This window comes from Bubalus kerabau, chromosome 4 (genome assembly GCF_029407905.1).
Source record: "Bubalus kerabau isolate K-KA32 ecotype Philippines breed swamp buffalo chromosome 4, PCC_UOA_SB_1v2, whole genome shotgun sequence".
Classification (NCBI taxonomy): Eukaryota; Metazoa; Chordata; class Mammalia; order Artiodactyla; family Bovidae; genus Bubalus; species Bubalus kerabau.
This window is the reverse complement of record NC_073627.1, coordinates 175,496,224-175,509,243: the sequence shown is the minus strand read 5'-3', so window position 1 is coordinate 175,509,243 and position 13,020 is coordinate 175,496,224. Positions and strand designations below refer to the sequence as shown.

Sequence of the window (13,020 nt, the reverse complement as noted above, 5' to 3'; positions counted from 1 at the left end):
TCATTGGTCCTCGGGATGGTGGGGATGACGAGGGCTTTTACGGCCTTAATTAATCCAACTGTAGAAAAGGACAGGCTCTGTTAGCCAAGTGCACATTAATGCTGAGTTTAATATTATTAAATTCCGTATTAGGATCAAGTTGCAAGACCGTCCGGAGGGTTGCTCACGAAAGCAGCCCTCGCCAGCCTGCCTTGTTAAGCTGTGAGCGCCCCAGGGAGGGGCTTCGCCCGAGTGGCTCGGGACCGTGCCCACAGCGTGTAGCCCTCTCCCTGGCATGCGGTGGGCATTCGGTAACTGACTGTGGGCTGTCTCAGCAGTGGGCCTGTCAAGTCTGTCCTGGACTTTGATGACGAAGGCTCATCTGTTGCTCTTTCTACCAATTCCTCAAAGGCAGAGACTGGTTCTTTACAGCAGATGCCGCCGGGGCCGTGATGCAGCCTCTTGGCCCAGGGTTATTTCAGCTGCGGCTGTGGTGCACACTCAGGCTCGCCTTGTGCTGCCAGTGACCTCAAATGCACACTTGCATTTCCTGTCCCATGGCTCGTAGGAGACTGAGCTCCCTAGGCCTGGGGGCAAGCCGTACTAAAAAGAGTGTGGGGAAATTGGCTCCCCCCAGGGAGGCTCTCTACCAATGGCTGTCAGAAATCGGGAGGTATGGGTTCCAGTCCCCCAGCGTTTAGCCAAACAGTTGCGGGACCGTCCCTCCCTTCACTCCTCGAGGGTCCCTTTGGAAGCAAGCCCCCATCACTCACAACGACAAACAGTGATACACCTCATTGTTGACTGTCCCTCTTCCCTGTCTCATCCTTCCTGTTCCCCATGCCTGTTTTCTTGAAGTCACCTCCCAGATACAGCATCTGCACCCAAGCCCTTCACTTAGGCTCTGCTCCCCGAGGAACGCAAGCCTTCTTCTTCATGTTGTGCTCACAGCCATCAGCTTGGTTTACATGTGTGTGTGCTAAGTTGCCTCAGTCATGTCCAACTCTTTGTGACCCCATGGACTGTAGCCCATCAGGCTCCTCTGTCCAGGGGATTCTGCAGGCAAGATTACTGGAGTGGGTTGCCATGCCCTTCTCTAGGAGATCTTCCCAACTCAGGGCTCAAACCTGCATCTCTTACATCTCCTGCACTGACAGGTGGATTCTTTACCACTAGCACCAGCTGGGAAGCCCAGGTCAGTTTACAGTACACCATAATTACACTCACTCCCTAGACAACTATTTATGGAGAACGTGCTGTGTATAGACACTTTGCTAAGGGAACAGTCTCTTTATCATGGGACTTATATGATGGGCAGTATAGTAATTCATCAGTATGTGATGTGAAATAGGGGCTAGAGAGTAATTAAGTTAGATTGAGTAGCTGAAGAAGGCTTTTCTGAGGAAGTGACATTTAAGCAGCCCCCATCTGAGTAAGAAGAGGGAGTGAGCAATGAAAAGACATGGGGAAGAACTCTCAAGCCATGGAGACCACAGGTGCAGAGGTCCTGTGGCAGGAGCATGCTCTGCATCCTAGAGGAGGAGGAGGGGGAAGGATGCCAGCCTGGCTGGAGTGATTGAGTGAGGAAGGGAGCACAGGCAGTGAGGTCAGAAGACAGGGCAAGAGGAAACAGGACGTTGGAAGTACTCAGTGATTTGGTGAATAACAGGATCTTTGTGTGTTCTGCCCTCACAGTGTTTTATGATGGGAAAGGCTCAGGTTTGGGCATCTGACAGCTCTGGATTTGAAGCCCAGACTTGTTATTTTAGATGGAGTGTGATCTTGGGCAACTTGCTTAAGACCCGTGAACACTTTTTTTTTTTTTTTTTTCTCATTTATAAAATGGCAATCATAACGTCTACCTCATAGGATTTGTATCTGGTAGGACTCCTGGTTGCAAGTAACAGAAAACAAGTGGAAACTAGCTTTGGCAGAAAAGGGAAAATACTGAGTCGTGCATTTGAAATATTCAAGGGTATATCTAACTGCAGACACAGCTGATCCAAGGCTTCAAATGATGTCACCAGGACTTGGTCTCTGTCCCAGGAGTTAGTCTGATAGATCAGGCCTGGTCACTTCTTACCTCTTGCTGGTCTCCGACATGGACTATCATGCCACTGATTACCTAAATCATATAGACTAAAATCAGGGGAGAGCCAGCTCCCCGGTGGAAAGCCAGCATGCTCTAAGTAGCAGGAGGCAGGTTTTAGAGTGGGTCAAGCCTACAGATGTCCACTTCAGGACTGGTATGAGTAATCTTGGGTGTAATAACAGTGGCTTGAAGCAGGGATTCAGTTCCCTGCCAGAGATTGGGGACAGGGCAAGTCAGTGAGACTACCAAATCCTAGCCACTAGACCAGTGGGCAGTGACAAGACCCTGACCCTTCGGCTTTGTAGGAAAGAATTCCCACAAAGACAGAAAGTAGTGAAATAAGTAAAATGTTTATTAGGAGGGAAAAGAGTACAGTATGTGTGGATAGGCACATGGGCAGACTCAGAGTCATGCCCTTGTGGTAGTTTAAATCACTTTCATGGGGCATTTCTTTTGGGTTTGCCTTTGGCCAATCATTTTGATTTGCCTGGTTCTAAGACCGTATTTGGTATATCTCCGTGTTCTCCCAAGTGTGTGTGAGCATCTCTCAGCCAAGGTAGATCCCAGCAGAGAGGCTTCTGGGTAGCTTGGCATCACTCCCCTTTTGGGGTTTCCCTGGTGGCTCGCCTGGTTTCCCTGGGGTTTACCTTCCCTGGGGAGGGTAAAGCGTCTGCCTGCAATGTGGGAGACCTGGGTTCGATTCCTCGGTTGGGAAGATTCTCTGGAGAAGGAAATGGCAACCCACTCCAGTATTCTTGCCTGGAGAATCCGATGGATGGAGGAGCCTCGTAGGCTACAGTCCACGGGGTCACAAAGAGTTGAACACAACTAAGTGACTTCCCTTTCACGCCTCTTCTGACCTCCAACAAGCTTTCTAGTCAGGAAAGTTTCCCTGATTTCGAGAATGAGAAATATTTGCCTCTTACCTTTTATCTGGGCAGGGCCCAGTCTCCTCTCTCAATTGCCCTGCTGTTGATATTTTGGAGTTTCTGTCCACAAGGAACAAACTCAAACTGCTTAGTGGGGGTGGGGGCCCGGGGTGTGCATGTACCTCCTGCCTCAAGAAGCCATGTGTGTGCTCTGTCATATCTGACTCTTTTGTGACCCCATGGACTGTAACCCGCCAGAATCCTCTGTCCGTGGGATTCTCCAGGCAAGAATACTGGAGTGGGTTGCCATTTCTTTCTCCAGGACATCTTCCCGACTCGGGGATTGAACCTGTGTCTCCTGCATTGGCAGGTGGATTGTTTTACCACCGCCCCACCCAGGAAGCCTCATGAGGGTGAGCCAGAAGCCCCTTAGCACAACACCAGTCATGTAGGAGCTCTCAGTAGATATTGGCTAGACCACCATCACCTTTTTCAGAGCCCTTATATTTTTTGGCAGTCCCTTCCCTCCTATGGGCTTCTCTGATAGCTCGTTGGTAAAGAATCCACCTGCAAAAAAAAAAAAAAAAAAGAATCCACCTGCAATGCAGGAGACCCAGGTTCGATTCCTAGGTTGGGGAGATCCACTGGAGAACAGATAGCTTACCCACCCCAGTATTCTTGGGCTTCCATGGTGGCTCAGCTGGTAAAGAATCTGCCTGCAATGCAGGAGACCTGGGTTCAGACCTGGGTTGGGAAGATCCCCTGGGGGAGGGAAAGGCTACCCACGCCACTATTCTGGCCCAGAGAATTCCATGGACTGTATAGTCCATGGGGTCGCAAAGAGTTGGACACGACTGAGTGACTTTCACTTTCTCTCCTGCACCGTGGAAGTCCTGTGCCCTCCTGAAAGAGATCACACAGGAGGCAGCCTGGTTTCCCAAAAGAAAGTTCTGATGACCAGTGATAGTGTTAGGGAGATGTGTCTGGATCCAGGCTTCAGCCACTGAAGTTTGGTTTCATAGAATTCCACAAATACCTACATGGCCAGCCCTGTGCTGGGTACTAGCAACACAGAGGCAAGCAAAACACAACTCCCACCAGAAGCATCTTGCCGTCTGTAGGCAGATACATACTAGGAAAAACACAGACTTTGGACAGGGAATGTCCTGGTTCTGGCCTTTTTGCTACTGTTCCCAGGTGGATCTTGTTAGGCCAGGCGTTCAACCTTCTTTGAACCTGTTCCTTCATTTGTAAATGCACAATTAACCTAGTTCATTAGGTTTTACTGAATATTAATCAGTTCAGTTCAGTCACTCAGTCGTGTCCGACTCTTTGTGACCCCGTGGACTGCTGCACTCCAGGCTTCCCTGTCCATCACCAACTCCCAGAGCTTGCTTAAACTCACATCCATTGAGTCAGTGATGCCATCCAACCTTCTCATCCTCTCTTGTCCCCTTCTCCTTCCACCTTCAATCTCTCCCACCATCAGGGTCTTTTCCAGTGAGTCAGTTCTTTGCATCAGGTGGCCACAGAATTGAATATTAATCAAGCCAGGGTTGTTTTGAATGTTTAATCAAGGGAATTACATAAAACTGTCTAGCACTGTTGATATCATATGATAAGAGCTAAAGAAACATCTTTTTCCTTTCCTCCTTGATTGCCTACCTTCTGTCCTTCTTATTAAAATTACTTCATTTTGCAGAAAAAAAAAAGGGGGGGGGAGGGTAGGTGATAAGGAATTAGGTATTATGTAATGTATCTGAAAGCAGCTGAGTCTGACCACTAAAGAGTTTGTCATCTGGCAAATTGATGAGATACGAGGAGGATGAGGTAGCATGGGGGAGGAGCTCTAACATTGGTAAACCATTCATGTAGCAGGTATACTGCATATATTATCTCATTTATTCCTTCCTGATTCTCTGATGATCCTCTACTTTCCAGATGAAGAAGTTGTCTTGGAGAGTTTAATCATCCATCCCTAGATAATGTAGTTCATTAGTGGTGGAGCCTGGCTTCAAAAGCAGGTCTTGTCTGCCCCCCCCCGCCCCAATCTCTTTTTCCTAGCTCATACTGCCATGACAGCAAATGTGAGAAGCATCCTGCAACCAGTTCTTCTGATTTAAAATAACATTAGGTTTTGGAAGAAACAAACCAACTGCAGCTGAACAGCGTGAGGCCCTCGAAGATGCATTGTCACCGACAAGGTCTCAGAATGAACTTCTACATTTGCCCAAGTAAAGGAAACGTGGGGGAGATGCAGAGCTCTGCTGTTCCCTGGGCACTTCAGTGAAGAGCATCTGCGGGTTAGAGAGAGGCCAGGCCCAGGGTGGCCTCTAAATCCCCTCGGCGTTTCCTGAAAAGAGCGTGGTGTTCAGAGCAGGGACCTTTCTCCCCACCTGGGCTAAATAACTCACTGCCCCAGCCCCTTCCATCTTGGAATTTCTTTTCTGCTTTTCTCCCAACCTGTTTTCAATTTGCTCTCATGGCCGGCTTTGACTGTGACCTCAACTCAATCAGAAGCGAGAGAGAGAGAGGAGAGAGGGAGGGAGGAGGAGAAGGAGAGGGCGAACCAGGAGGAAGAGGACCGAGGCAGTGATGAAAGGGGAGGGAGAGAGAGTACTGAGGCAGAGGAGGTGGGCCTTCAGGAAAATCACTGTGCTTTGCTGGGTTGGTTCTGAAGCTTCAGCACAATCGTGATTGACCTTTTCTGCAAATGGTAACGAGAGCAAGGCTCAGGCCTGAGTGGATCAAGAAATGTGTGGGGGTCTGGCCCGAGCCCACTCGGGTTACAGCCCCAGAAGGGCCATAATGGGGAACAGGCACATTCCTGTTCAGCGGCTCCCAACTCCCTATCTGTTTTCAAGGAAAGGAAAACAGAAAAAGAATGTTAGGGTAGTCTGGGACAGGCATGGGCCAGGTGGCAGTAGCAGCCTGGGTCTAGAAGGCTTCTGCCATGTGGCCGTGACAACGTTCTGGGAAAGAGGGGACGGAGGTAACCCGAGCAGTGTCCTGGTGGAAGGTGCACAGTGCTCAGAGGCAGGGGAGCTGGACTGGGGTTCTGGACTCTGAGCGAAGGTAGCTGCAAAGCCTCGAATGGGGGTGTATTAATAACATTCCCGAGGCTCTGAATTTCTATCAGGGAATGTGGCAGGGTTTTAAGAGTCAAACATTTTAAGCAATAAAACTTTTAAGCCAAGATTTTTAAAAGACAGTCTTTATTCCCAACCTAAATAAAACATGGGCCATTGGTCTATACGATTAGATCAAACTGGAGTTGATCTGGTTGCAGTTTGGGGTGGGTACACAGGAGACCGACTTCAGCCCCCACCACATCCACTGTTTCTTCCTACTGCCTGGAGGTCTAGATGCTCTAATTCACAAACCACCGGACTACATTACATACGTGAAGTCTGTGGAATGCCTTCTGTCTTTCCTGGGCTTTCTATTGTCCTCGGAGGTTTCAAGTGTGAGAAGACAGCAGGGTGGAGCTGTGCGCCATGTAAAGGGCCCGGCACATAGGCAATGCCCAGCGCATGTGGTTCACATGTGTGTTGATTAAAGCTGGTCACAAAATGAGGAGCTCAGGCTGCTTGAGCAGCTGTGGAAGCTCTTCTGTTCTCAGTGATTTTATCGCATATGCTCACTGGCAGGAATTGTCTCATAGGCTCTAGGAGTTGAGAGGTCAATCTTGTTCCAGGGCTGCCTCCCACTTGGTGTATGGCCATGGGCACGGCCGCTTTCTTTATCTGGGCTTCAGTTTTGTCACCTGGAAGAGGAGCAGGCTGGGTAAAAATAATCCCTGATGGTCCTTGTATCCCTCCTCTATTGTGATGGCAACAACAACGATAACAGAAACAATACTCATAGCTGACTTCTGTTTTGAGCCGTCACTGTATGCCAGACATCGTGCTAACTGGTTTGTAAACAGTATACTTACATGCTATTTTATGTGATATTTACAACAATGCTGTTAAATTAGATCGCATTATTCTACCCATTTAACATATGATAAAAATAGATGTGGAGAGTCAAGGAACCTGTCCAAAGCAAATTGTAAGTGGGGATGTACCAGGATTTAGCCCCAGGCAGTGTAAATGCAGAGCCCAACCTCTTAACCACTGCACTTTATTGCTGTTCATTCAATTATACTGCTGCCAGACATGGAATGTAGTATACCGTGATACCACAATGCATATGTTGAATTGCACAAATTCACCTTTGTACTCGGAGAAGCCCCCAGGCCTTTCTTACCACCCCGCACCCTCACGGGGAGAGGAAGGACAGTGAGGGGTCGCTGCATTCACCTGTCTCCTTCTAGGCTGCATTGAAACCTTCTGGAATAGAGTGCCAACGCAAGCAATCTTACAATTTACTTTATGGGTCTGTTCTTGTATTTAACAACCCTTCCTGTTGTCAGATTACAAGCTGTGGAAGGTCGGGGACCATTTCTTTTATTGTTTCATTTCCCAAGCCCGTAGAGCTAAGAGAGTGGCACGAATTCAAGTGCAATTCGAAATGAATTGAGAAAGCTCCCTTTCTAACACTATTGGTTTTTTGAACTTTCTCTAGGAGGCAGCGTAGCATCAAAGAATGGCTTTGGAATTTAGGAGGATATGGGTTCAAATCTCAGCTCTGTCTCTTCCTAAATTTGTGAGCTTAACTTTAGCTTTATCACAGAGATACTAACATTTAACTCCTTAAGACTGAATTTTGTGAGAATTAAATGGGAAAAACAAAGGTTGGTGTGAAAATATCCGTTTCCTTCATAGTAACTGCTTTTGTTTGGACGGTTATTATGTGTGTATAGTCCCAAACAGAACTGAACACTAAGCATCATCATCATGTGTTTGGCATGACTAGTTCATCTACTCCACATTATCCAGTTTCTTTCCTTGAACTAAACCTATAAACTGAGACGTGTGCTGAACTTACTGACCAGTGGGGCTTTTATCCATGGTCTAAGTTATTCTGAAATGCATGGAAATGTCTGGAAAACTATGTCCATTTGAAATTGAATGTCAACCATCTTTTGGCTTGAAGACAGTTAATCCAGGCCACAGCGTACTGAATTCCCTCACTGAGGGCCAGCTCTTTCAATGGCTATCTGGAAGCAAATGGAAACGCAGACAGGCATGGATTCAAGCTCAAAGAAAACAAATGCAAGCAGCCAGACTTGGAATCCTGAAAAACCACGAGAAACAAAGCCCTCACTCCATCCAGTGAATAGTCTCCTGTTTTTTCTCCTTTATTTTTCACCCCATATACTATTCTGCTTTGGTATCAATTGGAAGACATCTTTGGATTATGATTTTATTATGGAAGAAGCTTCATATAAGAGGCCTACAGAAAACATAGGGATGCCAAAATTGGTGATAAAAAGCATTTCAATTACCTCCTCAATTTTTTTTGGTGGGGGGGTGGGGCGGCAGGACAAAACCTCTGATTCTAAACAGACTTTCTTCCTGGACTCAGCCTTTCTTTCTAGATTCCAGTCTCAAAAGAGTCATTGACCCCTTGCTGCAGAAAGGCAAACTGAGACTTGAGAAGTTAAGGGACTTATAATAATTGTTAGAACTCAAATTCAGTCCCAAGTCTGTCTGGCAATAGCAGCTGAACTTGTATGTCCTGACTTTAGCCTGATTCAGACACTTGCTCTGGCATGTATGTATCAAGTCTGCTTTTTTTTTTCTTTGTAAAAAGCAGAAAACAAAAAACACATCAGACATACATTGTTGGACCACAGGGACAGACATGTTTTAGAACTGCTGTCTGTCTGAATCATCCCAGGGTCATCTGGACGGTTCAGTCAGATGACTGTCACACGGTTCACTTGTGAGTGAAGGTGAAACTCTTCTTTAAAAGACCAAAAGGAAGTGATCTGTAAATTCTGTCCACTCAGTTTCCTGGTAGAGAAGTGCCATGTCTTCCCAGACACACGGTCAGTGTTACTGTTTCATGATGATTCTACCATGTTGGATCGTCCTTAATCCCACATGGAGAGAAGACAGTTGAACAGACGTCCTCCTCTTGTTTATTGCTGAGAATCTAAGTAAGGAAAAGAGTGCAAAGCCCTCCATATCACGCATGAAGAAGAACAAGGAGTCAGCAGTTTGGAGGCCTCATCTCATTTCATATCACATTTTACATATAGTACCTCACTTGCCTCTAAAATCATCGTGTTTTAGAACCGGAAGACTTAGAGGCCGTTTGGTGGTTTAGTGGTTTACTTGCTAAGTCGTGTCCGACTCTTTCAGACACCTCAGACCGTAGCCTGCCAGACTCCTCTGTCCATAGGATTCTCTAGGCAAGAATCCTGGAGTGGGTTGCCATTTCCTTCTCCAGGGGATCTTCCCAACTTAGGGATTGAACCCGGGTCTCCTGCACAGCAGGCAGATTCTTTACCAACTGAGCTATGAGGGAAGCCCCAGAGGCCATTTAGTCTGGCTCATTTACTTTAATTTTTAAGTAATTTTCATTGATTTTTTTTTCTTGTTGCAAAAGCAATACATGTCCATTGTAGATAATTTTTAAAAGATAGATAAGCAAAACTAAAAGAGAAAGTACCCATTATCTCACTTTCCAAAGTCATATTATGCATTTTCTGTATCTTATTCCTTTTTTAAGACAGATATACATGTACAATTTCCACCAAAAATTAAATTATTCTGTAATAATGTAAATTGTTCTTTTTTAACTTACTATGCTATGGATATCCTTTCAAATAACGGTTTTCCTCAATGTTGTTTTTGATGATTATAAAATATTTCATTGCATCATTGACCTACAGTTAATATTACTGTCTTGCTATCATTAAATATTTAGCTGTTTTAGAATTCTTGCTAGTGTAAGTAGTACCACAGTGTTTATCCTCATAACTTAATCTTTGTGCACAGCTGTTTTTATTTTATGTTCTCAGAAATCCAAACAGTGACTGTAGTACCTTCACTTTTCAGAGGAGAGAACTGGAGTACAGAGATGGGAATGTAGTTGTCCAAAGTTATACAGCAAATTCTAGGCTAAGCCTAGATCCCAAGATTTCAGATGTTTAGTTATTCTTTCTAGTCTTCATCTTCCCTTCTTTTATGTTATAGAAAGACGTATCTGCTCACTTTCTTTTAATTGTTACTCTATTGACCGTGCCGGGTCTTCCCTGCTGCACGCGGGCTCTTCATTGTGGAGAGCAGGGTCTACTAGTCGCTGCATCGCGCGAGCCTCTCGCTGTGCGTCTCCGTGTCGTGGAGCGTGGGCTCTAGGTGCGTGGGCTTTCATAGCTGTGGCTCATGGGCTCAGTAGTTGCTGCCCTTGGGCTCTGGAGCACAGGATCAATAGTTGTGGTGCGCATGCTCAGTTTCTCCAGGGCAGTGGGCTCTTCCCAGACTAGGGATCAAACCTGTGTCCCCTTCATTGGCAGGTGGAGTCTTTGCCACTGAGCCACCAGGAATGCCCATCTCATCTTTGTGATTAACCCTATTTCTAGTAAACTTCAGCAGCCTCCTAAAATCCAATGGCTAGACCAATGTTTGAGAATCACAGGGTCCAAGGCACTTGCTCGTCGACTGTCCCTTCCTGTCTCATGAGCTTCATCACTAATCAGTCATGGAACTCTTTCCCTGTTAGCTGTAACAGTCTCAGTCCAGCTCAGCATAACACACCATGAAGCCAGGACCGATGTGTAACAGTGACCATGTGACGTGAGGCCTGTTTGACATCCTTAGTCCAACACCTTCATCATGCGAGCAAGGAAACTGCAATTCCAAAGAAGCTTGCTGAAGGGGAGAGGAAGTAAATGGCAGTGACAAGGCCAAAACAGTTACTCTAGACAGAGAGCACTGTCCTCCTGTTGCCTTGTCAAGCATTTTCATTCACAGTAAGCTCATTTGAGCTTTGCTACAATCTTATAAAGGTAGGTATTAGTATCTCATGTCACACTTGAGAAAATGCAGACAGAAATTTAAGCAAAGAGTCATCAGGAGTAGACCCTGATCTGTGTCATTTTCATACCCTGTGCTTGTTCTGCCCATTAATCCTCTTAATAGTGGTATCCAGACGTTGGATGGGTTTGGACAACAGCAAGAATGTCTGCTCACCAAGGCCTGAGCTGGGGAGCTCATCTCTCTTTGTCTCCCTCCAGGAGAATTCCTGAGTTTTGCCGATGACTTACTCTCTGGCCTGGGCACAACTTGTGTAGCAGCTGGTCGAAGCCATGGAGAGGTCCCTGAAGTCAGTATCTACTCCGTCATCTTCAAGTGTCTGGAGCCCGACGGTCTCTACAAGTAAGACGTACTTTGTATGTGGGGAGCGTGAAGCAGACAGGAAAAGTTTAAGTAGTCTGGGATGCAAGGCATGAGTAATCTGTCCAGGCCAGCCAAGTGTTTTATAGACCAGTCTGTGTGTGCACCTTGATAGGCTAAGATTTAGAAATATCACCACAGTGAGTCACAGAATCATATACTGCTAGTGCTAAAGGGCCCTAGGAAGCCAGTCACTCAGAACCATTCCTCCCACTGAGGAAGAAACAGCAGGCCACAGAGGGAGCACAGCAAGTCTGCAAGGAGGGCAGAGACAGGAGTCTCTGCGTGGTGTTCTTTTCTTGATTTCGTGACATCCCCTCTGAAAGATGGTAGATCGGTGTATCTAAAGTCTATATACATTTGTAGGACATACATATACTCTTTCACTATTAGGTCCATCCAGACCCTTAGTAATAGTACCATTATAACTGTTTCATAGAGTATTGCACAGAGTCATTGCATCCCAATGTCTGGAGATGCAAACACTGACTCATCTGAGACTCACCTGCTCATCTCCAAGGGGAAGGGGGCTCATTGTCTTTGTTTCCCAACTCAGTGAGTGTTTCTTCATTCAGATGTGGCCACAGAGCTGTAACAGAGAGTTCTAGAGACCTGCTCTCTTCATTCTCTGATTATGAAGCCGTAAGCCACCTCCCTCTCCCATCTAGAAAGCTGCCATTGTTGACTACGGCACTGTTGACCAATTAATTATTCAGCTCACTCATATTTTTTCTTTTATTCATTGATTCATTTGCTTATCCATCCATCTATCCACTGTTTATCTCTCCATCTATCTCCCCCTTTCTTCTTTCCTTTATCCATCCATCCATCCCATTCATCTATCTATCCATTCATTCTTATACTCCATCATTCTTTCACTTATTTATTCATCCTTTAATTCACTCACATTTTTATTTACTCACTTATACTCATTTACTTATTCAATAGACCTGTCTAAATATTTCCTATGTCTTGGCACTGTTAGAAGGCAAGTATAAATGTGCCCAAGACAAAATCTCTATCCTCAGATAACTTAAAACCTAATGGTAGTATGAAAGACCACAGACCATGGATTCAAATCCGGGTTTGACATTTTTAGTTGTGTGGCCTTAAGTCACTTTGCCTCTACAAACCTCAGGAAAGCTGAAATAATAAAACTCAGGTTGTAGATCTGCATGAGAATTAAATAAGGAACACCTTAGCAGAGTGTCTAAGTATGTGCTCAGTAAATCATGTGTGTGTATGTGTTAGTTGCTCCGTCGTGTCCAACTCTGTGAACCCATGGACTGCAGCCCACCAGGCTCCCCTGTCCATTGGATTTTCCAGGCAAGAACACTGGAGTGGGCTGCCATTTCCTTCTCCAGGGGATCTTCCCAACTTGAAAGGAAGGATGAACCAGGGATCGAACCCAGGTCTCCTGCATTGCAGGCAGATCATTTACTACCTGAGCTGCCAGGGTAGCCCCTCTGCGATCTGTAAATGTCCCCCATCTCCAAAGGGCTTCCCTGGACTGAGCGACTACTCCTCATCTCCAAAACGTATCCCATCCCTATTTTCTGTGGAAGACTGTGACTCTTTTGAAGACCACTGGGCTCTTTTCAGCTCTTGATATATTCAGACTCATTTTAACACTCAATGTGTCCATGCTCCAGACTCAGGTATATCACCATGAGATGGAAATCAGGCTTCTGACCTGGGCTCTGCCAATGACTGTGTCATAGATGTTGGGGCCCAGGTTTTATTTTATACAGAAAGGCAGGATCAGTCAGGGACAGCAAGAACTCTAGGA

General features: G+C 46.0%; 1 protein-coding gene across 3 annotated transcripts in view; it reads left to right on the top strand.

Annotated features, from left to right (window-relative positions):
• ASTN2 (astrotactin 2) overlaps positions 1-13,020 on the top strand; it is a 1,029,079-nt gene that overhangs the window by 957,049 nt on the left and 59,010 nt on the right. For all 3 annotated transcript variants that reach the window (XM_055579471.1, XM_055579470.1, XM_055579469.1), the window contains one exon: positions 11,072-11,213. In XM_055579471.1, coding sequence (XP_055435446.1) covers positions 11,072-11,213 — 142 coding nt within the window. The remainder of the gene's footprint in view (positions 1-11,071; positions 11,214-13,020) is intronic.